The sequence below is a fragment of the Hakea prostrata genome, chromosome 8, assembly GCF_041222555.1.
Source record: "Hakea prostrata isolate BN-2017 chromosome 8, UWA_Hpros_2, whole genome shotgun sequence".
NCBI classification, from domain to species: Eukaryota; Viridiplantae; Streptophyta; class Magnoliopsida; order Proteales; family Proteaceae; genus Hakea; species Hakea prostrata.
In genome coordinates, this window is record NC_142607.1 from 12453972 (window position 1) to 12481212 (window position 27241).

The following is a 27241-nucleotide window of genomic DNA, read 5'->3' on the forward strand; positions in this document are numbered from 1 at the left end:
CTGCTCTAAAAGTACTTTTGGGGGGCTTGGGATCTCAATAATTCTGATCCACTAGAAGCTGCAGATTCTCTGGATTAAAGAAACTGCTGGTTGAAAGACTTTAAGGAAAAAAATCCTTTTAGCCTCCAAGGTTTTATTTCTGCAAAGGGTATGTGGATGAATATGTCAAAACCAGACTAGTTTTAAAATTTTAGACACTACTGATTTTGTTGGCAATTTAATCTCTTCACCTTTTGTTGGTAGTGATTCTGTTGCCTTTATCTCTAGCATAATGATTAGCCATCTGGGTTTTTTTTTTAAAAATGCTTACATGTGTCAATGTTAGATGCTGACCTCACCATTCATTTCCATTTTTGTTGTTCAGGATGATGATGACTGTAAGAAGGCCACCCAATCCCAAAGCTTAAGTTTCTCAGGTGAGAATTTTATTGCATGATCTCATAATGTAAATGCTTGTTCTTATGAATTCTTTTTGTTTAATTGTTTTTGATTGTTAACATTCTGAGATAGATTTTCATCTTCAAACTAGAAATCCTGCTTGAAGGTACTACTATAAATTCTGCCTTCCAGCTTAGTAAGAAGTGGATTTATATTATGCTTTCAGCTGTTGTTCATATATACTAAATTTCCATTTCGTGCCAGTTCTTGGAAGCTTCTTCAAGCATATAAGTCCTTCCATATCTTTATATGACTTTGTAGTCTTTATTGTCTGCTGAACCCCATGAGATGATCACACTGAGGGGGCAATTGAGATTTGAGACTCACTTTCTAATTTCTAAAACCTATCCCTCCATCTTAATATTTTGTGTTCAATTACACTAGGTACTGCCCAAATGAGTGCTTATATTTTCCTCAACAAATTGTTATCTTTACTCAGTAGCTACAGGAACAGAATATATTGGGGGAGAGGCTTAGAAGATATGGGAATAAGGGTTTGGGGAAGAAGGGGATAATGCTGGCTTGGGGAGGGGGAAAAAGGAGGGTTGCGACGAAGAGGATGATGGGAAGGGGTTGGTGGATGCTCACTTACTTGTTGAAGAAGGTAGGGGATTGAAGAATCGTGGAAAAGAAAAAGACATGAAGCTGCTACAGGGTTTCCTCACTTGGAAACCCCTGAAAGTCCACTGGGTTCTCCTTCAATTAATTTTATTCAATGATCAAAACTGTCTTGGTTAGATGTGTAAGGCTGTATATATATAATCTACATTGAAGGACTCATACTTGGACTCAAATTTGAAACTAAAACAAATGACTTTTACTTTAATGAGGACTCCTACTCCAGTAAGGACTCTTACTTATCTTAACCTAGAATAATTCAATACAAAATAAAAGGTGGACTAACTCCTAAGGAAATTAGGATAGTAACTAAATAATTTTTAAATAGTACTCCTAAGTCCTAACTAACTAGGACTATTACTTGCCATAGGTTGACTCAAGTATCAAAACAAACATAGTGGGACTCCAAATAAATTCTGATTGCAATCATGCTGGCCGAAACTTCCTAGACTGCTGGAAGGTCAGCAGGGTGCTGGGCAGCCACTCTAGGCCTTCCTTGGGTCTTCCTGGGGGTAGCCGTAGGTCCTACATCATAATGTAGCATTTTTATTATTTTAGCTATTGGGATAATTATGTAATCAGCTTTCAATTTGGGTAGGGATGAGTTTTAGTTAGTTTTAAATTGCCATTTCCCAAGAGTCCTTTTATTGATTTCTTTTTGAAGTATGTCTCTTTTATTATTTAAACGCCTGTAGGCAGCTTATTGAGGATGAATAGAAAAGATGAATTAAATCTTGAGGTTTGTGCATTTGCAGCTCCCTTCTCTATCTCCTTTTCACTTCTTCTTATGGGTGTCATCTCCTCTTCCCCTACTACAACTTTGAGTCTTCACAGGTTTCTTTCTTGTTTCTTCTTCTCTATTGTGTCCTCCATTAATCAAATTGGTGAAGAATACACCAAGAATGCTGATCTTGAGAAGACCACTACAAGAAAACTATGACTTTGAGAATGTCAGTTACTAAGATGCTCACTTGTTGAAAAGATAAGTGAAAAATGGTTTAACTAGTGCACAAGGCTCCCCGCCAATACAGGGTTTGGGAAGGATCATAATGTATACAGCCTCACCCTGAATGTCAGTTATTAAATTGCTAACTTGTTGAAAAGATAAATGAAAAAATGATGTAGTCAGTGCACAAGGCTGTTGGCATTACAGGGTCCAAGAAGGGTCATAAGTATTCAGCCTTACCCTGCTTATGAAGCAAGGTTGCTTCTAGGCGTGAACCTGTGAATTGTTGAAAAGATCAATGGTTTTGAAAAATTAGGAATCACCCACCATTTTCCTAGCTCCTTGTTCAAATCTGAAAGAGTACCAGTGCCTTATATAGCCAGAAGGAGAGAAGTAGAGAGAGAAGAGTGGATGACAATAATCAAAGTGGTAGAGAAGGCCTGGGCGTTGTAGAGATTATCCCCCCCCGTAATTTTATTGTATAGGTTGGTTCTTAGTAACAGCCTATTATGAATCAGAATTCTTAACTACTAATGGTGGTGCACCTTCCCTTTTTCCATTCTGTGTTCTATCTAACTGGTGTGAAATTGCCCATAGCTACCACGTTCTTGCATAATCAATCTTTCTGGTTTCTCAGTACATCCACATTCAAACTACCTGTTTACTAGATGTTCCTCAGTGAATTGTGATTTTCCAATTTAAATGCCTGCCTGTTAAGCATCCTGTGCACAAGTACATGTGCAATTCAAAGTTTACCATGCATCTTTTTCATCTTGTGTAGTGCTTAAGCCTGTTCTTTGGCTTTTTGGTTTGGCAATTATGTGAACTTCTGATACTTGAAGGCTTTGCAGGTGCTTGCAATGATTCCAGTTCAGCTTCTCAATCATCACCATCCCATTCACAATCAACATTTGCTTCATGTTTCACTGGATTACTGGAAAGGAAGGTACCAGAATTCCTTTTTAAATTTTATGCACACATGTAACTGGGCAACTGAGTTGATTCTTTCTTCTATTATCAGTCAGATGCTAGTAATGGTAGAGAAGATGCACCTGCGAAGGATTTGTCATATTTACACTCTCGAAAGCACCAAGATGCTAGACAGAATGGACGTTTGATACACAAGGAAAAGCAGGCATGTAGAGTGTCTTCAAGAGAAGCACCTTTTCGGTCTGTCATTGATGGCTCTCGTCATAAGGATAGACAGCGACTCCCAAATGGTGGAGATCGAAAGGTTACTGCTCTCCGTTCTTCTAACCACCAGGGTGAAAACTTGTCTGGCAGTTTCTCTAAGAAGTACGCATTTGAAGTCAACATCAATATTACATGGTTACATGATTTTGCTGATATGATTGCAAAATTTCTCCTGACTGTATTTTGTTTCACTGCTGCTGCTACTATTGGACTGCAAGAGTTTGTGATTGTTTTATTTTGTTTTTCATCTGTTCATTGATTTATAATTTTGTGATGATTGTGCCGTTGAGCTTTTCTGTCCATGGGGATGGTGGCCATGGTGGGAGATCTCACTCTTGAGCGAGATCTTGCCACTCCAAAATAGAGGGATCTCAACCGAGATGGCGAGATCTCGGTCGAGATCTACCAAAATTTTGGCGTAATCTCGGTGGGTTTTAGGGCCCCGGTTGGGCTGAAATTTGGTATTTAGCCTATTTAAGGCCTTTTGAACACATTGGTGGCCTTAGATTTGTGAGAAAGTAACCCTAAATATGTCTTCTAAGTCGACCCTATGTATAAAACCGAAATGCTGTGAAATGCAATGTTAGACAACATGTAATGTAGAGATATCAAGTAATTCATGTTATCAACTATAAAGTATCAAATACATTACACATCAAACTATCAAAGAACTTAAATGTCTTCAAAATTTTACAATCGTAAGAAGTTTTAGACTTCTAGTAAGTCATAAATCATAATCCATAAGTTCACAATCACAAGAGTATGTGAGTAATAAGATTACAAGACTACAAGATAACAAGGGTATCACTCAACATTCTACATCAACTAATTCTTAACGGTGGTCACATATGACTCCCAAGTCAACTCATCACAGTAGTATGTCACATTAAATTGGTTTCCATGAAAGTGTAGATCAAAGCTTGTGGATCAACATATATTTACACTAGACTCACACACCCATTGTAGAACATTCTATTTGAAAAAAAAATTCAAATTTAGGGGAAAATCTTACCTTTGTTGAAGATCTAGTTGAAATATGCTTGAATGATGATAATCTGATGTTGTAGATGTCTTAAAGATGTTTAGAAGTTGAATCCCCAACAAATTCCGGCAAAAAATCAAGTTTCTGGCAAGTTTTGATGGTTGCAGCGAGAGAGAGGCAAGATCTCGCCGAGATATGGTGAGATCTCGGCGAGATGTGGCGAGATCTCCCATCTCTCAGATCTCGTCTCTCCTCTTGTCTCGCTATCTCAAAATAGTGAGATATCTCGCGAGATCTCCAACCATGATGGTGCAATGTCTGACTAAAATAATGGTTGACAGTTCTCTTAAAACATTCTTTTAGCAATGGTTTCAACTTGCGAGTTTCCTAATTTTCACACTTCCTTTGTGGCATTGACATATGTGACTGTTGTTTCATCTGGTAAAGCCTGTTTTAACCGATGTTTAGAAAAAGCAGGGTGTTCACTGAAATTCTTGGGTCAATTGGGGGTTAAATTGCAGCTGCTTGGTAACGAGCAGCTGATTGTTGCCATAAAAATGCAGAAAATATGCTAAATAGAAAGCCTTTATTTTAGTCTTTTGATTCTTTAAGACAGTAAAATCTGAAATGAAAAAAATAGAAATATTCTAACCAAGTTAATCTTCTTTTGAGTAGTGTTGCTGTGGCCTTAAAACTAGAATAAATCGACTACCTACTTGTTTGGATTAATGTTATAGGATGAAAATAACCCCCACCTCCTGTAGAGACAGGAAGCTGTGTGTTGGGGTTTCGTGTAGAAACCATTAGGGGTTGGTGACTTTAGCTTCTTGTGCCTTGTTGGCACGGTGGAATTCTATTGAGCCAGAAGGTAATTATTGAAAGCATAGTTGGCAGGACACCAAGGCAGTGGAGGGGTACTGATGGTGGCTGGTTAGGGTGGAATAGAAACCTTGAAGAGTGAAGGAGAAGAACACACAAGAAAAGGAAGAGGGAGAAGAAGTAGAGCGCACAATCTCTCAAACGATAACTTGTTATATTCTTTTAAATCTTTCTCTAATGTTGGGGGATTACAATAGATAACGGAAATACAAGATTACAAGATTAATAGAATAACACTAACTATTTAACTAAGAAATTAATTCAAATGAAGAAACTAAAAATAATTAGAGACAATTCTATGCTGCTAACTTCTAAAATAAGTAAAATAAAATAAAACAAGGAAGAGGGAGAAGAAGTAGAGCGCACAATCTCTCAAACCATAACTTGTTATATTCTTTTAAATCTTTCTCTAATGTTGGGGGATTACAATAGATAACAAAAATACAAGATTAATAGAATAACGCTAACTATTTAACTAAGAAATTAATTCATATGAGGAAACTAAAAATAATTAGAGACAATTCTATGCTGCTAACTTCTAAAATAAGTAAAATAAAATAAAACAAGGAAGAGGGAGAAGAAGTAGAGCGCACAATCTCTCAAACCATAACTTGTTATATTCTTTAAATCTTTCTCTAATGATGGGGGATTACAATAGATAACGAAAATACAAGATTAATAGAATAACGCTAACTATTTAACTAAGAAATTAATTCAAATGAGGAAACTAAAAATAATTAGAGACAATTCTATGCTCTGCTAACTTCTAAAATAAGTAAAATAAAATAAAACAAAAACATCATTTCCCTAAAAAACATAAATTCCTTAGTTCTATTAGATCCACATTTCAAACTAGACCAAGTTCCTCTTGGTCTGGAAACCCATTCGGATCCAAGGCAGCTTATCTGCATTAACTCCCCCGGTGTTGAGAAAAGCTTGCTCATGAGTTTTGTAAAATGGGAGTATTGTTACCATTTGATTGGAACCCACATGCATTTATTTTAATGGAGTGATGATATGGTGCATCACAAGGTCAACTGTTTCGATTTGCTGAAGGATTGTTAGTAAATGGCATCTCTCCAATGGGAATCTGATTGTGGGATTGCACAACAAAAATTAGACCGTTGATTATATTCTTCAGTCCCCACTTTGATCAGACCATGTGCTATGGTTTGATCACCACAGTCACGATTTCTTCCACATTTGGTCCGTCTTCTGACAATTTTATCATGCTTGACATCCTATTGTAGAAGTTGTTATTGATATTGGCAAGCTCCCAAAGACATGTCAAATGAGAAAGATCTGTTTGCATTTCATAAAATCCGTCAAATTAGAACAATCTGTTTGCATTTTGTAGAACCCATCACTAACAGGAGTAAATTGTATATTTGTATCAATCAATCCCTATTATATAGTGGGTATATGATAACAGCAACAAAATTGTAATTTATGTAGCAGCTAACTAAAAGAGAAGAAAAGAAGACTTTTTGTAGGGAAGGGGTAGACACTTGGGTGGCAAATCAAATGGGTTAGAGGGAATGAGAGAGTGAACCGGGGGGGGGGGGGGGCTCTTCGGGTAATAGAAAAAGGTCAAAAGAAAATGCCAAGAAGAGTTAGAAAGACAGTGACGTTAAGAGAGAGGGCAATATTGAAAAATAATGATGTAAGATATAAATGCCAAGAAGAGTAAGAAAGACAGTGACGTTAAGAGAGAGGGCAATATTGAAAAATAATGATGTAAGATGTATGAGGACTTAAAAGGTGAGAGGTATTATGGAGAAAGTGGTTTAAATGAAAAGAAATCGAAAATAGATAGAAACTGGGGAAAAAAAGAAGAAGATTCTGGTTCTCTCTCTTGCTTCCCCCTCTCTTAAATCTGTGGAAACATAGAATAGGAAAGGATGATGGTGGGAGAGGGTTCTGAAAATTGAGGCCCCCACCTTCTTTTTCTACCAGTCACAGAGAAGAAAACAAAGAGGGGCTGTGATGTAACCCAGGGTCTGGGCTAGTCTTTAGGATTCTCTTTTAGGCATCATTTGTTTGCTAGATAAAAAGTGGTAGAAAATAAACATGTGTGACCTAAATGTAGTGGGGGTGGGGATGGGGAGTAGAAAAGAAAAGGAAAGGATTTTGTGGAAAAGTTGCAAATATGGGTTGCACATTTATCATATTCCTCACTTTCCCACAAAGTTCACTAATTTAGTGAGACTTTACAAAGGGGGTGGGGTGGGAAAAAGTAGGGTGCCATGTCAGCAGACAGGGTTCCTTATATCAAGGTAGCTTGTCTGTTGACCTTCCCACCCAATTAAACCAAACAAGCCATACTTTGGGATTTTGTGAAAAAATTTACTTTTTCCAACCCTTTTTTCCCCACCCCACTTCAAATTCTTTCAAACAAATGATGCCTTAGGCTGCGTTTGTTTGCTGGAATAAAGGTGGGGTGGGAAAATTCTTGAAAAAAGCAAACTTTTGCTACTTTTCCTTTAAATCTTAAAAGTGTACATTGTTTGGTTGCTTGGGGTGCAAAAATTAAAGACAAGTTTCCTTAAATTAAGGAAGCTTGTCTGGTGAGGTGGCAACCCAATTTTCCCACCCCAAGCCTTTCAAAACCCCACAAAATGTGTGAGACTTTGTGAAAAAGTGTGGAAAAGTAAAATGTGAGACCCACAATTAACACTTTTCCACACTTTCCTTTCCTTTCCTTTCCTTCTCCCTCACCCCACTACACATGGGGCCCACATGTTTTTTCTCACCTCTTTTTTCCCACCCCACCTTTGCAAACAAATGCAGCCTTAGAGAACCAGTAGTAGATAGTGTTTAAATCTTGCTGTCTTAGGTTTGATCTCAACCAAATTTAATGGACAACAACTTATATTGCTCAATTACACCTTGCAGTTCTAGGTTTAGGGCTGATTCGAACATTTTAAGGTTTTGGGAATTTAGGGTATATGGGTTTCCTTGTGATATGAGTTGTGAAGGGACGACTTCCTAAGAAAAGGTTAGGTTAATGTTTTGTGGTTAATATAATATACTCTAAGATGATAATTAGGATCCTAAGGGTACATGATGTCATAACCCTAGCTCTTAAGACTTGGTAGTGCTCGCATTACGAGTACCCAATTGGGGCACGTGACAGTTCTTCTCAATATCAACCTATTAAGGAGCCATAATAAATAATGCTAAACGCAACGCATCAAAGGACAAAGATAGATAGCCTGTTTGACAGTTTGACTCATATACATATGTATTCAATCCACAATCCTATTTTACTTACACTTGAGTTTTCACCCAGTACCTAGTTAAATACAGACAACCTTAAAAGAAATATATATACATTTCACAATTCAGCTTAACAAAACATCAGTTGTGACAAATTTTTTTTTTTACATTCATGGTTATTAAAGTGGCAAAGTGATTGGGGCTTTTAGCCGCTTAGGCGGCAATAAAGCGATCAAAGCGGTTTAGTCAATATTTTTAATATAACTATTTTTAAACTACTTTTTAATACAAATGCTTTTTATAATAAACTAAAGTACTAAACAAACATTTAACAATCACATTCATAAAAATAAAAATAAAAAAACATTCAAGAATCACAATTATGAATAACAATATAATTCATATATAGTTTAGTGAAATTATTTAACAAATTATTTTTAACATGACTTTTTTGTTAAATATACATGAATAATATTCGAATTGGAATTAGAATTGATGATTCATTTTCCCCTTTTTTTAACCAAACAGGTCCTGACATGATAAATTAATAGATCTTATTATTCCGATTTCCAAGTCATTGTTTATTTAATGATTCATTGATTATCAATGTTGAATATGGCTCATGCTTCACATTCTGTTGCCGACAGGCACTTTGGGCCTCGATTCTGAAATGGCTCACATATTTAAATTTATATATGGCATTGTAGAATAAATTATGATTAAAAAAAAAAATGCAAAAATTACAAAATGTAAAAAAAGCGGCTGCTTTAGCATCTAGGCGGCAATATGGCCCAAAAGGTGGCAAAGCGGTAGTGCATAAGCAAAAAAGCGGCAAAAAATCAGCCCTTTAGTTAAGCAGTCACAATTTAAGCGGTTCAAAAACCGCTTTGCCGCCTAGGCGGACGCTTTGATAACCATGCTTCCATTACTTCTTGATAAGCATTTCAGTTCTCTTTTTTTTCTTCTTTCCTTCTCTTTTTCTTTATTAACCCCAGACCTAAGCTCTACCTGAAGAGAGGTCACCGTCACTTTAAACCACACAAGTGGCATCAGTCTTAGTTTTAGTCTTAGAGGTTTTCACTAGGAGATTCCCTTTTCAGTCTCTTGGCACAAGGCTAGTTGTTCTCCACAGGCAACTATCATTGGTCTAGTCTATCTTTTCACTTTTCAGTCTCGCTTTATGCCCTTCCCATTTGGGTACACTAGGTACCAGGCTTACAGAAGCCATGCTCGTAAGTCGTAAGCACTTTTAACATTTTTTTTTTAATTCTTAATTATTTTCCCCTCCCTTTTCGTTTCCCTTTTTATGTTCAGTTTCAACCTTGTATTACTATATCTCTTCCATTTCAGTGTACCTCTTTCATTTCAATTTTCATATGGTCTGGTTTCAACAGGGCTTGACACAATTCATGATAATCCCATCATTTAAATAAAGAAGTGTGCAAATTCTAAATTTAACCAAGTATTATCATTGAGCATTGTTTCTCATTTCTAGTTTAACAGTTCAGGAATATTATCAACATTTTCATTCAAGTATTGCAGTCATCATTCAATTAACCATTTATAACTATGCTATATTTAGCTCATAAAACAAAACATAATGTACTCTATGAATTGCACAAGTGGAAGAAGTAAGAACTCGTAACCCACAAGTAGATATTACCTCGTTTTGGGTGACACCATTCACTTCCAACAAACATGAATTGGTCGATACCACTTATCTGTTCTTGTTCCGGCACATCTCTTGATCCAGAATCAGTTAGAGCCTGCACTTTCTCCTATTAGGTCAAAACATGTATTTAATTTATAAAACTCATATTGCTGCATAAATAAAAAGCTTTAAGCTTATTGGTTTCAACTGGGTTTATGCAAAAGTTCTTGAGAAAACTAAGCAAGTGGGCATCAATTCCCCTCTCTCTCTCTCTCTCTTGTTCCTTTCCCTCCCCTTTAGAACACCTCTGCTGAGACTAAATTCAACAATTACTTCTTGCTGTATTTTTCTTTTTGTTTCACATCAAGAACAAGCACCTCCAACAACCAAAATAATGCATTGGCTAGAAGAAATTAGGGAAAGACTTTCCGTTAAAGCTTCGCTCTATTAACAAAGTTGAACAAAGATATTATACATAGAACCTTCACCAATAGAGTGAATCTATTCTACAATACACACACATCACAACTAAACTTCAGATTTTACATTAACTTTCAGGTATGGGTGCCATCTTGAGATGGAATACATTTACTTTGGGTCAAGGAGTCGTGTAGAACCATCAAGGACCAACATGGGTTGCAGCCCACGTTATGGAGGGGCAACCTAGGTATACCTTTGCCTCTCAAGAATTTTAACAAACACCTGGACTGCAACCTTGCATAACTTTCTAGATGAAGTCTTTTCTTAACAAAGTAAACATGAAACCGCAATTAGAAGAAACCTCAAAGATAATCTACATGTTTTGAGTTTCGAGACAAGAATCTTATCTCAGTTTAACAATCCAAAAGCCCTCAAGAAGTAGATCTCAAGCTTTCTTATCTTCCTTGCCCAAATCAGGTCAAGATTGAAAGTGAACAACCCATTCTATATAGTTAATCTTCCAAAGGACCTGGCAGAGGCAACAAAAGAGAGGACTGTCTTCTAGGGGGCCAAAGTAGGAGGATCCTGGATTGGACATTAAATGGGATATAGCTTTCCAAACCAAGTCGAGAGAATTTTAGTTGGATGTCCATCTTCTGAGATTTTTCTCTAGTCTAGTTTGAGAGATGACAAATCAATGATCCTCAAGAAGACAAAGCAAGCCTTGGCCATTATCTATCAAAAGGAGGGGCCATCTTCTGGAGGGCTAATGGAGGTGAGGGCTTTACTCCAAATGGATTAAGGTGAAGTGTCAAGAGAATTAAATATGGTGGACATCTCCAGTACCATTCCAACAAAGGAAGGTAAATACGTAAAAATAGGAATTGGTGTATGGCTATGGTTTTTTCCCCTTCATTGTAAGTAGACATGTAATCTTCATAGTTTGCCTACTTAAAGCACAGAGCTGATATTGCAAATTAAGGGGAAGGACCATGATGGCAACACACACTGAATCTATTGTATTATGGAATTCTCCTTTTTTTATTTTTATTCTCTCTATCATCTCTCCCCCCCCCCCCAACCCTTTTCTTCGCAGTCTCTGGTTGTTTTGACAGAATTTGAAGGATGAAATACAGCCAAAAGAAGTTAAGAACCATTTCTTATTAAAAATAAATATGATGTAGGAGAAACCCTTTGATCCAAGCGCTGTTGATCTCAGGATGCCCCCGCCATTTAACTAGGAATTCTCTATAACCTCCCGCTTTTGTAGTTGTAACTCTCTCATCAAGAATCTCTTCAACTGTCTCAACTATTTTGTGATATTTAGGCATAGGTAGTATTGAAGTAGTAGGGAGTGAAGGGGTCTTACCAGCAGGGTCATCAAAAACAAAAGGAAGGGTGTCAAGGTCATCTGGATAGAAAGATGCAATAGTAGGAGTGCCATGGAAGGGGACAAGGTCCTCCACATTGAAAATATTGCCGATTCCCATGTTAGTTGGTAGATTAAGAACATAGGCATTAGCTCCTATTTTCTTCAGAATCTCAAATGGTCTTGCACTACGAGCATGTAGCTTGCTTGCTTTACCTTTAGTGAAACGCTGCGGTCTGATCCTAGCCATCACCATATCTCCTTCTTGAAACTCTTGCATTCGTCGATGCACATCAGCTTTGGACTTATATTGATCATTACTCAGTGCTATTCGCTGTCTTATACTTGCATGTAAATCAGATATGTGCTGCGCAAAAGACTCGGCTGATGGGGAAGTCCTAGAGCTAGACACAACTGGAATAAGGTCTATAGGAGCCTTGGGCTGGTATCCTAGACAAACCTCAAAAGGTGACAGACTAGTGGTTCGGTTCTTAGAGCTATTATAGGCAAACTTGGCTTGGGTAAGGACCTGATCCCAATTGGTAAGGTACTCTCCTATTAGGCAACGCAACAAGTTCCCTAGACTTCTATTAACAACCTCGGTCAGACCATCGGTTTGGGGGTGAAATGTAGAAGAGAAACGGAGTTTGGTTCCCATCATCCTCCATAGAGTCCGCCAAAAGTGACTAGTGAACTTAACATCCCTATCGGATACTATGGTATTAGGCAACCCTTGGTACTTGACAACCTCATGGAAGAAGAGTTTTGCCACAATTGATGCATCGCTTGTCTTAGACAGGGAATGAAATGAGCCATCTTTGAGAAACGGTCTACTACTACAAATACGGAATCATGACCTCTCAAAGTCCTAGGAAGGCCAAGCACAAAATCCATACTAAGGTCTTGCCACAGAGCATGTGGTACAGGCAAGGGAGTATACAACCCTGTGTTTTGTTTTTGTTGCTTAGCGGTCGACATGTCTTACATTGACTCACTACCCTAGCAACATCTCTTTTGAGTCTTGGCCAGTAAAATCGGTCCTCTACTAGGCTAATCGTCTTATCTCGTCCAAAGTGACCAGCAACTCCCCCAGCATGCAATTCCCAGATTAGGAAATCTCGAAGTGAGGTCCTGGGAATGCATAGTTTGGTTCCTTTAAAAAGGAAACCATCTCTCAGAAGGTAATCTAAGCGGCTAAAAGGAGGATCTCCACTGAAGGAAGTGAATACCTCACTAAAATCAGGGCAAGTGGGGTATTGGCCCTTGATTCGCTCAAATCCTATAGCCTCAACACTCATTGTTTGAAGTAACACATTGGCCCGACTTGTAGCATTTGTGTGGCGGAGGTATATATTAACCCGGCTGAATGCATCAGCAGCAGTATTTTCAACACCAGGTCGATGTTTGAGTACAAAGGTGTACTCTTGTAGAAATTCAACCCACTTGGCATGCCTCTGATTTAGCTTCTTTTGGGCACTCAAGTATTTTAGGGCCTGGTGATCAGAATATAACACAAATTCTTGCGGTAAAAGATAATGGCGCCAATAGCGCAAGGCTTGGACAACCGCATAGAACTCTTTGTCATAAGTGGAATAGCGTTGCTTGGCTTCGTTAAGCTTCTCACTAAAATATGCAAAAGGATGTCCTTCTTGACTAAGGACACCACCTATCCCAATGCCAGATGCATCACAATTAACCTCGAAGACTTTAGAGAAGTTTGGAAGGCGCAGGACTGGAGCCTCGAGTCATCAACTTCTTAATCTCTTTAAAAGCCTTCTCAGCACTTTTAGTCCATTGAAACTCCTTTTTCATGCAATTTGTGATAGGAGACATAATGGTACTAAACCGGTAGATAAACCTCCTATAAAAGGTGGCTAAGCCATGGAAGCTTCGCACCTCATGGATGTTAGTCGGTTCTGGCCACTCAACAATGGCTCTCACTTTCTCAGGATCAGCAGATACTCCCTAGGCTGACACAATAAATCCTAGGAAAATGACTTGATCACTCATGAATGTGCACTTCTTGAGATTGGCATACAACTTTTCTCGTTGAAGCCCTTGGAAAACTTGACGCAAGTGATCTAAGTGGGAAGACGGGGTTTTACTATAGATGAGGATGTCATAAAATTAAACCACTATAAATTTGCCATTAAATGGTTGTAGCACTTGATTCATTATTCTCATAAACGTGCTAGGTGTGTTAGTTAAGCCAAAAGGCATAACTAACCATTCAAAGAGGCCATCCTTTGTCTTAAAGGCCGTCTTCCATTCATCCCCAGGTCTAACCCTAATCTGGTGGTACCCGCTCTTAAGATCAATCTTGGAAAAGATTAATGAACCAGCCATCATATCTAGCATGTCATCAAGCCTAGGTATGGGAAACCTATACTTAATGGTGATCTTATTAATGGCTCGGCTATCTACACACATACGCAAAGTACCATCCTTCTTTGGCGTGAGTAGGGCAGGTACTGCACAAGGGCTAATACTCTCTCTAATGAACCCCTTTTGAAGCAATTCATCTACTTGCCACTTCAACTCAGCGTGTTCTTTGGGATTCATGCGATAATGGGGCAAGTTTGGCAATGAGGACCCCGAGACTAAATCAATTAAGTGTTGGACATCATGCATAGGTGGTAATTCATCTGGTAGGTCCTCGGGAAATGACTGCCGAAACTCCTCTAATAAGGGTTGCACTTTTCTTGGAACATTAACAAATTTGTTTGATGTGTGATGTGTATCTGGATTGCTTTGCGAGGCAACTAGAGCATAAACAACTCCTGATTCTTTACACTCAACTTCAAATTCTTGCTGATTTAGTATGCCAAGTGTTTTAGAGCAAGTTTGTTTGATAGTATTGCCTTTATGCTCCACAACCTTAAACTCTTTTGGGGCACTAGGGGTCAATCGAATCTTTTTCCCTTTATATTCAAAGATACAGAGGTTAGATTTCCCGTAGGTAGTGACATCCCTATCATATAACCATGGTCTCCCTAGAATGATGTGAGCAACATCCATCTCTAGGACATCACACCACACTTTGTCCTTATAACCAGCAAAATGTAAGGGAACTAAACACCTAAGGGTTACAGGGATAGTAGACTGATCGACCCAAGCAACCTTGTACGGTTTGGGGTGAGCCTCTGGTTTGAGCCCCATTCTGGAAACAACACTTTGAGCAACTACATTCATGTAGCTACCACTATCTATGGCGACTCGGCAGTTCTTACCTTGATGGCAAGTGTAGGTAATAAAAATATTAGTCCATCGCCAATCATCAGTATCTTTGGGTTGTGATACCATACAACGCACAACTCCAAGCTTAGACCCATATACCATATCGAGATCCTCATCTGGTCTATGGTCTTCATACTCAGGCTCCTGATCATCATCCTGATCTAAATCCACATGGTCTTGCCCTCCAACATAATGGTTTCTATTGGGGTATTCCCTAGCAACATGTCCAAATTCTTGGCATTTGAAACACTGGAGCTGGCCAGCTTTCATGGGGGGAATTCCCAAAATGCCTTTACTCTTGTTATCAATTGGGTGCTGTGGATTAACAGGGGGTCTTTGAAAATTGGTAGTGTTAGGGGTAGACCTTCGGAAACTAGATTCTCCGGGCTGAAAGCTCTTCTTTTGAGGAAAAATCTTCATGGACGTCTCAAGTTTTAGAGCAATCCTAAAGGCTTGAGGGACATCTCGCACTAAGTGGGGTGCAAGTCGTGACCGGATATCTGAGTTAAGTCCAGTAATAAACCTAGAAAGTGTTTGCTCAACATCCTCACGAGTACGGCTTCTAATCTTAAGTTCATTGAATTTGGCCATATACTCAGTCATAGTTAATTTCCCTTGCTTTAGGGTGTTCATTTCATTCAACAAGTTCAGCCTATAGATGATAGGTAAGAACTCCCTTTTAAGCCTTTGTTGCATCTCAACCCAAGTGGTCGGTGGCTCAAGTCCTAGATTGTTCTCTTGGTACTTTAATTCTTTCCAAAAATCTTGGGCAGCCCCGGTAAGCTTAATCTTAGCAAACCTAAAGCGAACCTCTTCCGACATATTATAAAAATCAAAGTACTTGTCCATTTGTCTAATCCAATCTAGTAAGACTTTCGCATCTATTTGGCCATCATAAGATGGGGCCTCTACCTTGACTATCCTCCTAATATCGAACCCTCTATCATGGATGTCAAGAGCATTTTCATGCTCATAGGTTGCATGATGCATAGGACCAAGATGCCCACGTGCTCCATGACCTCTACCTCTTCCATTACCTTGGAAATTATCCCCAGTACTATCAAGATCCTCGAGGCGGTGGGTGGTCAAAGTTCTGGAGGTCCACTTGGTAGTTTTCATTCCTAGGTCCATTGGCTTGAGTATTATGTCCATGCTGCTCTTGCTGTCCCTCTATGGCTGTAAGTTGTGTTGCAAGGGTCCAAACATTACAATTTAACTCCTCTTGAGTTGTTTGAATGGCCTTTAAGATTTCTCCGTTTTGTTGGAGCAGCTGAGTCAATTGGTCAAGGGTCAATTGGGCACTTGATGAACCAGTCATATTGGAATATTCATTTCCACTTCGGATTACTACCATACACAGGTCGACCTAAAGACACCTAAACTAAAACCAGCAATTCTAACAACTCGAAATCTAAAAGTCCAGCAGTACTGACACTCTAAACTTGGCTTTGATACCAGAATTGATGTAGGAGAAACCCTAGAAACTAGGGGACCTACAAAGTGGGCTACTAGACTCTTAGAATTAAACGCCTATTCTTGACAGATAGTAAAGAAAGGAATTTTGCAGCACTTGCAATCTGATTTATCATGCATGTAAGACAGCTAAAGTAGAGAAATAAACACGACAAGTCTTACTGGTAAGCACAACTAAACAAGAATCAATGGGAAAACAAGGGGATGGGGATCTTGGCACCATAACACTAAATTGAATGCAAGAGTATTAAGAAACTTAAGGAAAATTAGAGCTGTCCTAATCAATATCAGATTTCTAACAAGGAATTCAACAATTAACAATGTAAAGGGAGTCTTTGGAAGTTTTTGTTTTAAACAAATAAATGAGAAATATTTTAGGAGAGATAATGTTACCTGCTGATCCTGGCTGCAAAACAGGGGTTAGAAAGCATCTAGGAACAGAAATAAGATAAAGAAAAATATTTTGAAGTAGTGGGAATCCTAGGAAAGGAGAAAATAATATTTTGAAGTAATGGCGTATCCTAGGAAAAAGAGTAGGTGATAAGAGAGAGGGAGAAAGAAAAGAAACAAAGAGAAGGGAAAGAGGAGACTAACAAAAGACAACTAGACTAACAAAGAAGGAAGAAAAGAAAAGAAGGTTTTTTTTATTCTGCCAGAAAAACAGAACCGTGGGTTTGAGGAAGAAGAAGAAGATTTCCAGGAAAGAACTAGGTCTTTTTTGAGAAAAAAGAGAGTAGATCTTTGTAGAGGAGAGCAAGGAGAAGTTTTCTAGTGGGAAACAAAGGTGAAAGGAGGAGAGAAAGCTTACCTGGAGAGAGAGAGAGAATATTTTCTTTCATTCCTAAATTGCCAAAAACAAATTTGATACAAGGTTTAAATAAAAAGAATTGATTCCTCACAACCCGACATGTTTAATTCCCAAAATAACCCCAACTTAAGTTGTATATATAACCCAAACTCAAAATAATTCAAAATTGGGCCCAAACAGACTCTAGGCCCAGCCCATAAAGACTCAAACATGAAATCAAAATATTTCAATAATAAACTACTACCCAACCCACTAAGACTAAGAAAAATAATATGACAAACTGCCTATGAGCAGTGTTTCTCATCGAACCATAGGATCGTAGCAATCTAATAACCTCCGAACTCATCATCCATCCACATAGATGCTGTCGTGGGATGATCTCTACGTTGGCGTCTTTGGTAAACTCGAAACTGCTCACTGATGTCTTCATCAAAATAAGTTCCCTTCAGTAGGAAATACCCTAAAGTCCCAATTGTTATGCCAACTTTTTATTCTTTACTTTTTGTTGGATAAAGCTATTGATGGTTTTGTTTTGTTTTTTTTTTTTTTTTTAAATTTTTGGATCAATATTGATGGTTTTTGTTGATACTATGTAAATGTTGATTTCATGAATCAGTTATTTATTTATGCAGCATGTGGCAATACCTTAAAGTCCTATATATATATATATCATACTATTATAAAAGTATGAACTCAAGGGACATGGCTACATTTAGTTTCCCTCCAATACCCCTCTGTATTCACTTAATTAGATCTTTGCATTAATAATAAATGACTTCTATAATGGTCAATTATGGTTACAATCATTTAAAATAAATTATTTATTCAAGAAATGCTAATCAATGAAAACAAACTTCATTAAAAACGATGAGATTTTTAATCTCTCCGAAAAAATTACATGGGATTATGTAATTGGACATTATAATTATGATATGATAATATAATACATGAATACCAACAAGGTATAATAATATTATAATTATTATTATTGTTAAATGAAATCCAATTGTTCGTATCCCAAAAGAATTGCTAACTACTACGTCTTTTGGAAAAAACAAAAGAAAAACTTCCCCTTTGTCTCTCCAAAATTAATCATTTTTAACCCACCCTTTAAAAAAAAAAAATGAAACAAAAAATCCCTCTTTTATCGGTAACCTATCACCAAGGAAGAAAATTCGACCAAAAGAGGAATTTCGACCTTGCAAAAGGCTGAAATTTTGATGTTTCGGTCGAAACTGGACACTTTTTTCTAGAAATTGGAACTTCAATTTTGGGCCTCATATGGACTCAAAATGATTTGGATTCTTGCATACTACCTTTTCAAGCATAATAAACACAATGAAACTAGTATTTTGCCAAAAAAAAAACCATTGAAAATTTATCATTCAAGTATACCTAACAAATGACTAGTTCCAACAAGTGCAAATTGTATTGCATACAAGCATAGAATCATCAGCATACATGAATTTTTTGGTAGAATGATTATATATACAACAAGTCAACAAAATAAAAGGACCGACTAGATCAAGTGATGGTGTCTCACATATATTAAGTTGAAGCCTATATATCATATATACATAAAATAAAAATACATAATTTTAGAAAATAATTATTAAAATCAGAAAATGAAAAAATGTAGCAAATAATAAAAAGATAAGTTTAACAAAACACAATCATAGATCATAGTCCTAGGCTAAACATATATTAATTTCAAGGCAATACAAGATCATTTAAGGCATGAACAAAACAAAAATAAAAAAATTGGGAAGTTTGGAACTGTTGGGTATGGCTTATGCTTCACATTCTATTGTTGCCAGAGTTTCCTTTGTAGATGTTGTGGCTTAGGAGGTGTTTGGAGGCAAAAAATGAACAAAAGAGGTGTTTGAAGGCAAAAGAGTCGTGGAAATTAGGTGAAAATGGGATATAAATCAACAAAAACTAAGGAAAAAAAAGTTGGAATGTTGAAATGGTCGAAATTTCGGTCGAAATTTGACACTTATTCGAAATAATTGGAATTTTGTTTCGTTTTAGAAAATGCATACATTTCGACAATTTCGGTCAAATTTTCTTCTATGCCTATCACGTACCATCTTAAATCCACGTGTTTCCTTATTCTAATAAAGGAGATGAGTATATTTGATAATCTAGAGGAGCTATGCCATAGATTATTCCAATAATGAAACAACGGTGCAAACTAGAACTTATAGATCTTAATGCTGTACCATATAAAAAAAATGGCTTTATACTATAGAATTACCCATAAAGACATTGAAGAAACTAACAAAAGAATATCTGCCCAAGTGAAGGAAATTAAAAAGAAGAAATTTGTTTTCTTGTGGTTATATAATTATGTGATTGATTGATAAAAAGAAAATTTATAATTTAGAATGAAAGATCTAGCTTCCCTGTATTATAAAGTAAAGATAAATTTGTAGTTAACAATGTACATATAAATCCTAGCATTAAATTTAATGAATTAAATCTGAACCGTTTATGATGGACGATCCATATTCAATCCTACCAAATTTAATAGTAGGATTTCTAGAACCATTCAGTACCACCTTCTCTAAATATAATTCATTTTGGCAATTATACATATACATAATTTCTAGCGCACCTTAAAAAGGAAAAAAATTATATCTAGGAAAAGAAAGGTTAACTATATTATGCCTTTGGTTTTTTTTTTTTTGGGACTATAACACAATCTCTCTGATAGTCTCTAAAGATATTGATTTCGGAGTAATCTCCCAGATCCTTAAAGTTAAGATATTGTTGCTTCACTAGGAGACACTCATGTTATCATTTATTCCAACTTAAGGGTGACATGTTTGACCATAGTAGTAAAGCGTCATTTTCAGTCTGTTTGCAACCATCACTATGATTAAGCATCATGAATATATAAGTGTTAGATTAAAATTCAACTCAAAGGAAAAAAAAAGTTAAAATTTGTAAATTACACAAATAAAGCAATATATTCGTGAACACATCACACGTGTCATTACTAGTGTATATATATATGTATATACATATACATATATTTATTTTTTATGAGCCTATTTGATGTATTCTTTGCTTGTATACAAATGGTGATTTCATAGATCACATATGCATTTATGCAGTCATTTTGGATGTATATTTTCTTTCTTGTAGTTGTTCGTACTGTAGGATTTTTGTTCTATGACCACTGCTTATCTATGTTTGACCTGAATAGAAACTTTGTCATACTTTTCATTCTTGATTAGGAGGACTTCTTCTGAGCTCCAAACTTCGCTTAATTCAAAGACTAGGAAGGTACGTTATTCCAATGTTTTACTTTCTTTTCCTATGAATGCAGCTTGCAGTCCCTTTCTGATAAACACATTATTTACTGGACAGAAGAAAGTGGGTATAAAACACTAGAGAGACATGACAAACAGGGCCCAGAATGTACTGTTTCTGGATAAGGTTCTGTTGGTCTCCACATAAAATAGATGGAAAATGAATAGCTTTTGCCAAGTTTGTATTTACATAAAATGCAAAAGATGACTCCAAATAAAAAAAATTTGTATATACAATGTACTTTGAGAAACAAAGAAACTTTCATATGGATTATGGAGTAAAATGTTCCACTGGAAGAATGGTGCCTTGGCTGTGGAAAATGTTAGTGATATGGGAAGAAAGTTCCAGACTCCAAAGTCCAAACAGCGAAGGCCATCAAGGAAAGCACACCAAAAACATACACAATGCATTAGGAATATGAATAAAGCACAGTTGTTGTACTCTGGAATTGCAAGAGGATTTCATTGACATCGTCTCTACCTAAGGACAGCTTCCTTAGCCTTTGGTAGGAGTGTAATCAAGAAAAATACATTTGAGGGTCTTAGAATCAAGTTTATCCCAATGAAACATATTAACGTGCACATAGCACACACTCACCCCCTGCTTTTAGGAAATCTCAAAATCATCTGAAGTTCACATCAACCATTCATTGAGAGCAGAAGACCAAAACCCTAAAGCCACTTCGCAATTTGAGTTGTAAAAACTGAGCAAAAAGCAGAAAAAACCCCCACAGCCCTTATCCAAGAAGTCCTGATTGAGTGATTGCTGGCTCAGTTTTAGTGAAAAGCTTGGTAGAACTACTGCCTTACTTGTTTACTACAACAAGGGTTGCACCTCCCACCCAGTCAAATGTCTTACTGACTTTGTCTCAAATATTCTTGGCCGTCTCCTGCATAAATATCTTAAGAGTCACAGGTTTCATAGAAATACCCAACTAGATCATAATGGTTGAGTTCTTAGGTGTCCCATATGTGAAGTGTTGGGTCACTTAAATGAAGAGTTGATGTGAACATAGGGACCCCCCCGGTCCAAAACCCTATGTGGGGCCCCGAGGAAGGATTTAGAAAGCCTCCATAAAGTGGCCGAACCCTACAAGAGGGGTATTTTGGGCATTTTTAGCCCTTAATTTACTCCTGAATTGAATTTAGAATTTATTTCAGAATTTTGTTAAGTCAGTTTGAGTCTGATTAGGATTTGTTTTGAATATTTTATTTTGAGTTGAGTTGTTTGCTTTACTCTTTAAGTTATCTAATTAGCATGTGCTTAAAAGATAGGGTATGTCAGTGAGATTCTAATCTAACGGTTGAAATCTCGTAGTAATGTGATTGCTTTTCTTGAGTGTTGATAAGAGTCCAGTTTGAATTGTAATCGGATCTCATCGGTTAAGGAGATCCTAGTTTGAGTTAAGAGTCTTTAATTTTAGACTATAAATAGCCTCTTTTTGCGTTGTAAATTTCAGTTTTGAAGATTAATAAAATTGTTGAGTTGAGGATCGAGGTCTCCTTATTGGGCAGGCCTCAGTTGAGGGTTTGAGTCAGAATTCTTCATCTTCTTTAACAATCCAGCAAATTTAAGCCTTCAACAACAGCCTTCAAACCATCTTCAAGCAATCAAGTCGGTCAAAGAAGCATCCCCACCCCATCCCAGCCCCTCCCTCTCTGTCCAACCCTTCCCTTCCCCCCTCCCCTTAGCCCACGCAACCCTTGGAGCCCCCTCCCATCTCCTCTGTAACTCCCCTGCCCCCATCCCCTATGGTCCCCTCCCTACCTCAGCCCTTTTTCTAGTAATTGCGGCCTCACCCATCTCCTTCTTCCCTGTGATACCATATCCTACCCCATCTAGGAAATCTTCAATCCCAGCCCCTTTCAACCTCCTTTCAGTCCTCTTAGGATTGCAGGAACCCTAGGAACACATTCCTACCATTATTTCTGCAGAAACAGTTCTATTTCCCAAGTTCTAAAAAGCTCTGCACTTCATCTTCTTCCTTGAAAATTGCAGAAATTTGATTTCTATTAAGTTCTATCTAGTAGATCTTATTCTAGTTGAAGGAACAACAATAGAAGCAGTTCTGATCTGTAGAACCAGCAACCCTAACCCTTCTCTAGCCCTAGCCGAAATCCTAACAACATTTGAAATTAAAATTTCAGATCTGTATTTCATAGTGCAATTGAATTCAGATTTGAAGTTAAGTTTCAGAGGGCTCTAAACCCCTTAAAAAACCCTAGAAACCCTTTATTCTTGCTAGAATTTCCTGGGCAGCCACATTCTAGGGAAATTACATTTATACCCCTAACCTTAGATCTGTGGTTAGTGGTTACATCAATTGTTATCAGAGCTCAGATTTCCAGCAGCCCCTAGTACCATCTTTGATGCATCCTCAATCGCCAAGAGCTAGCAGACAGTCTCCCTACTGAAAGATGCTTTGAGTATGGTCCGTCAATTAGCTTTCTTTCCAAGACTACGGTGTCTAAAGACGAAGATGAAGATGAAGACTGGAGGAGGAGCAGCCTTTTCCATACATGACTGCGGGTTCATGGATCTGTGGTTAGCCATTATTGACAATGGTTGCAGCACTAATGCTATCTCTGAAACAACTGTACTGAAGTCCAAGCTACTAGCGGAAGAACACCCAAAACCCTATACAGTCAGCCTCCTCAACCATGAAGTTGTCAAGGTAAAATTTAGGTGTTTAGTTCCCATTAGCTTACACTCTTATGCTGATGAGGTCTAGTGTGATGTAATGCCAAAGCAGTGTCTGATGTAATTTTGGGTAGACCTTGGCTTTATGAGAAACTAATTGTAGCTCAAGTAGAAGCCATCGACTACTTTACCATTGCTAACTGTTGCTTGACACTAAGTCTTGAAAGAAGCAACTTGAAGGAATGAAGGTTAGATTGCTATTTTAATCCCTAGTGAGACTCAGTTCTCATGGCATCTAAGGGGTTGTTTGGAATCCATTCTGTGCCTAGAGGGGCAAAATGGGCTAGAATCATTTTTTCTTGTGCCTGTGCCCATTTCTCATTTTTGGCTGTTGAAATATTGTTTGGTAATAGCAGAATGGGCACTTGCCTGTGGCAAAATGGGCACAAAATCTTGTTTGATATGCATAAAATGGGCACTTATTTATTTATTGATAATTAAAACCAACTTAAAAAAAAGTTAAAAACAAATCTATTTAAAAAACAACAATTGTTCACAATACCATGAGTATATACACAATTGCTAACAATAAAGTGACAAACCAAGAATAGAATGTACTTCCTATTGTAGTTAAAGAACTAATGTACCAAAAATAAAAAGTTCTGATGTTATTTCATAAAATAGTATACCTCCTATTGTAGCTATAGAAGAAAATTAACAACATGAATCTTGATGGGATCAAACCATCATACCCTAGAAATTTTTAGGTGCTCTTCCATTTGAGCTAAGGATTCACCTACAAAAACACATGGTAGATCAATCTAAAAAAGGATGGGAGACAATTCCATATATCACATAATAGGTAGGAATTTATCTTTAAGATCTTTTTTACTAGGTCTTAGAAGGTTCCTCTCTCCCCTATATGTAGAAGATTTGAACTCTTGTGCTTAATCAGTAAAAATCGATTTGGACTAGTATGGTATTATAAGGAAGGCAAAGCATCCGTCAGAAACTCTAGGTCATTTTCTAAAGAGGGGGGGGGGGGGGAAGAGAGAGAGAGAGACAAAGGAAAAAGTTCCCCTAAAGCTTGCGATTCTACCCATAGTTGTTAAGGTGTCGCCTAAGCATCACCTCGGCGTTTGGGCGCCTTTGAGCGCCTCAAATTGGCATTGCCTTATTTTTAGGCAATAAGGCAACCGCCTTGGGGTATGAGGCATCGCCTCAGGCGCCTCGGACGCCTTATACCCCAAGGCGTCTGCTTTTTTTTTCCCTTTTTTAAATCACATGAAAGATGCTTAATCGAAGGCATATATTGAATTACTTATTAGATTCCGATTGTAAAGTATCTATTGTTTGAACCTATATGCATATTTATAATGACGCTATATGTGATCAAATGTTAAAATAAAAATAAAAACAAACAAAATCGAAAGAGAATAAGTTCTTGACTTGAGTCTCATCCTCTCACTTTCACTCTAATCCCTAATCTCTTTCTCTCTTCCTCTCTTCTTCTCTTCCATTCCCGCGACAACACTCCGGCAAGCAGCGGCCAGCGAGAGGCAACTTCTTCTCTTCCTTTCTTCTCGCGACTTTTTATATAGGACCTATTATGTGTGGTTTGTAGTATGTTGGATGACTTGAGGTAGGTTAATATTAGTTTTTTTATTATATAAGATATGATAGATTTATAATGAATTAGAGTGATGAGATGTACACTAAAAATTTCACCTAAAACGCCTCAACCACCTCAAAAGCGCCTCGGAGGGCGCCTTGTCGACTCATCGCCTCAATTAGCCTAAACCGCCTTGCATCGCCTTGCATCGCCTTGTCGCCGTGACAACTATGATTCTACCCAAGCATCAAAGGTAAAGCTCATAAAAGCATGGAGTGATGGTCTATAGGGCATGTTCCAAAGTATGAATATCACAAAGTAATCAAACAACAAAGTAGTCAAACAAAAAAGCATGTTCCAATCATCAATATGCAATGCTCTAAAATCTGATATAAGGTACTACCCAAGCTAACAATTATGTCCCAAGCATGTCCCAGTCATCACAATTTGAATGTCACTCATCAGTTTTGGTGTAGCACAACTTTGGTTTGGTTTCGATATCACAAAACCCCAGCTAAAAAGACTTATCCCATAAACTCGAATCAATTTGCTTTTGTGAATTCTGTTACGTCTCCGAACATTACAAAACATCTATGGCCTGCCACGTGAATAGATGATATGTCTATTACAATTTATTATAATGGACAAAAGGACATGATCTACTTTCAGGAATGGAATTAATTGATCCTTTACATCTGAAGACAAGCACTGGACTGTCATTTTAGTAGATTTTATTTGAATGGATCTTATAACTAGGGTTGCTTCAGGAGACAACTTCATCAGAAACAAGAAATACCTTGTAACTTATTCCTATTTCTAATTCTTATACCAACATTCATTCAAATGTACACCCCCAAATATGAACATGAATATGCAGTTCAAGACTATGGATAGGAAAAACATGACATGTGAACAGCTCCAGTTGTCTTGTGACTTCCGAAGATTTCCTAAACCTCATTTCATCTTTGCTAATAAGTAATAACATAGTACTTGAGCATAACTAGGGAAAAACTGATGAAGTAATTTATCACCCTTTCATTCAAGCATCTTTTAAAATGAGGCAGGTGAGCTCAGGCAACTCTTCTGTGACCCACTCAAGGTAGTTAATGGCAGATACCCTCACTGAAACCAATGGTAGATAAATGAGCACAAGTGACAGGTTAGGGTTTGAGTTGAAATAAAAATAGGATTTAGGTCAAAATGTCATGAACTACAAATGAAGGCTCAAAATGGTTTTCCTCTAATGTTTCCTGTTGGATTTAGACCGTATCCAAGACTTCAAAATCCTTCCTTGTTGAAGCTTTAAAGCCACTACATATCATTCTTGAGTTAGAATCTATGAACTGAATGTTTGCTTTCTACCCAGCGTGACAAAAATCTTGCACCCATGAATCAACCACCCTAGATCTCACAAAAGGCATGCATATTAGCCTTTGTTTCTACTTTCCTTTGACAAAAAATCTATCTATTTCAATATGTTTCATACAATCATGTTGCACTGGATTATTGGCAACCTTGTTGTCACAATATAACATCATGAGACTTGTAACAGGAACCCAATATCTTCTAATAGACCCTTCAGCCATAAAAGTTCACATACTCTTCGAACCATGGATCTATACTTGGCCTCTGTACTAGACAATGACACCACATTTTTGCTTCTTGCTTCTCCAGGTTACTAGATTGCTCCCAACAAATGTACAATATCCTGATATTGATTTTCTGTCAGGTGAACTAGCCCAATCAACATCTGTATACACTTCCACTTTCAAATTATCTGAGGGTGACAAAATTATTCCCTTTCCTAGTGTGGATTTCAAATACTAAAGCATTCTAATAACAACATTCATATGAGCCTAGTATGGGTCATGCATATACTGGCTCATTAGACTTACTGAGAAAGCAATGTCAGGTCTGGTGTGAGACAAATAAATCAGTTTTCCAATCAACCTTTGATCTGCTGGTACTCCCTCTTTCCCTTTAAGCTTGATGCCTGCTTCAATTGGGGTATCCATGGTTTTATATCCCAACATTCCCACTTCTGAAAGTAAGTCTAGGATATACTTGCGTTGGGACCATAGTTGTCAAGGCGTCGCCTAAGCGTCGCCTCGTCTGGGCTCCTTCGGAGCGCCTCAAATTGGCATCGCCTTATTTTTAGGCAATAAGGCGTCCACTTTTTATTTTTTAAATCACGAGAAAATGCCTAATCGAAGGCATATATTGAAATACTTATTAGATTCCGATTGTAAAGTATCTATTGTTTGAACCTATATGCATATGTATAATGACGCTACATGTGATCAAATGTTAAAATAAAAATAAAAACAAACACAATTGAAAGAGAATAAGTTCTTGACTCAAGTCTCACTCTCTCACTCTCACTCTAATCCCTAATCTCTTTCTCTCTTTCTCTCTTCCTCTCTTCCTCTCTTCTTCT

At 37.4% G+C, this 27241-nt stretch overlaps 1 protein-coding gene across 2 annotated transcripts in view; it reads left to right on the forward strand.

The window, feature by feature from the left end:
- Positions 1-27241, forward strand: part of ULP1D (UB-like protease 1D) — a 55419-nt gene that overhangs the window by 8970 nt on the left and 19208 nt on the right. Inside the window, exons 2-5 of one of the 2 annotated variants that reach the window (XM_089166594.1) lie at positions 365-416; positions 2845-2948; positions 3024-3298; positions 20477-20525. In XM_089166594.1, the coding sequence (XP_089022720.1) occupies positions 365-416; positions 2845-2948; positions 3024-3298; positions 20477-20525 (480 nt within the window). The remainder of the gene's footprint in view (positions 1-364; positions 417-2844; positions 2949-3023; positions 3299-20476; positions 20526-27241) is intronic. The other variant, XM_089166595.1, reaches the window with a different exon arrangement.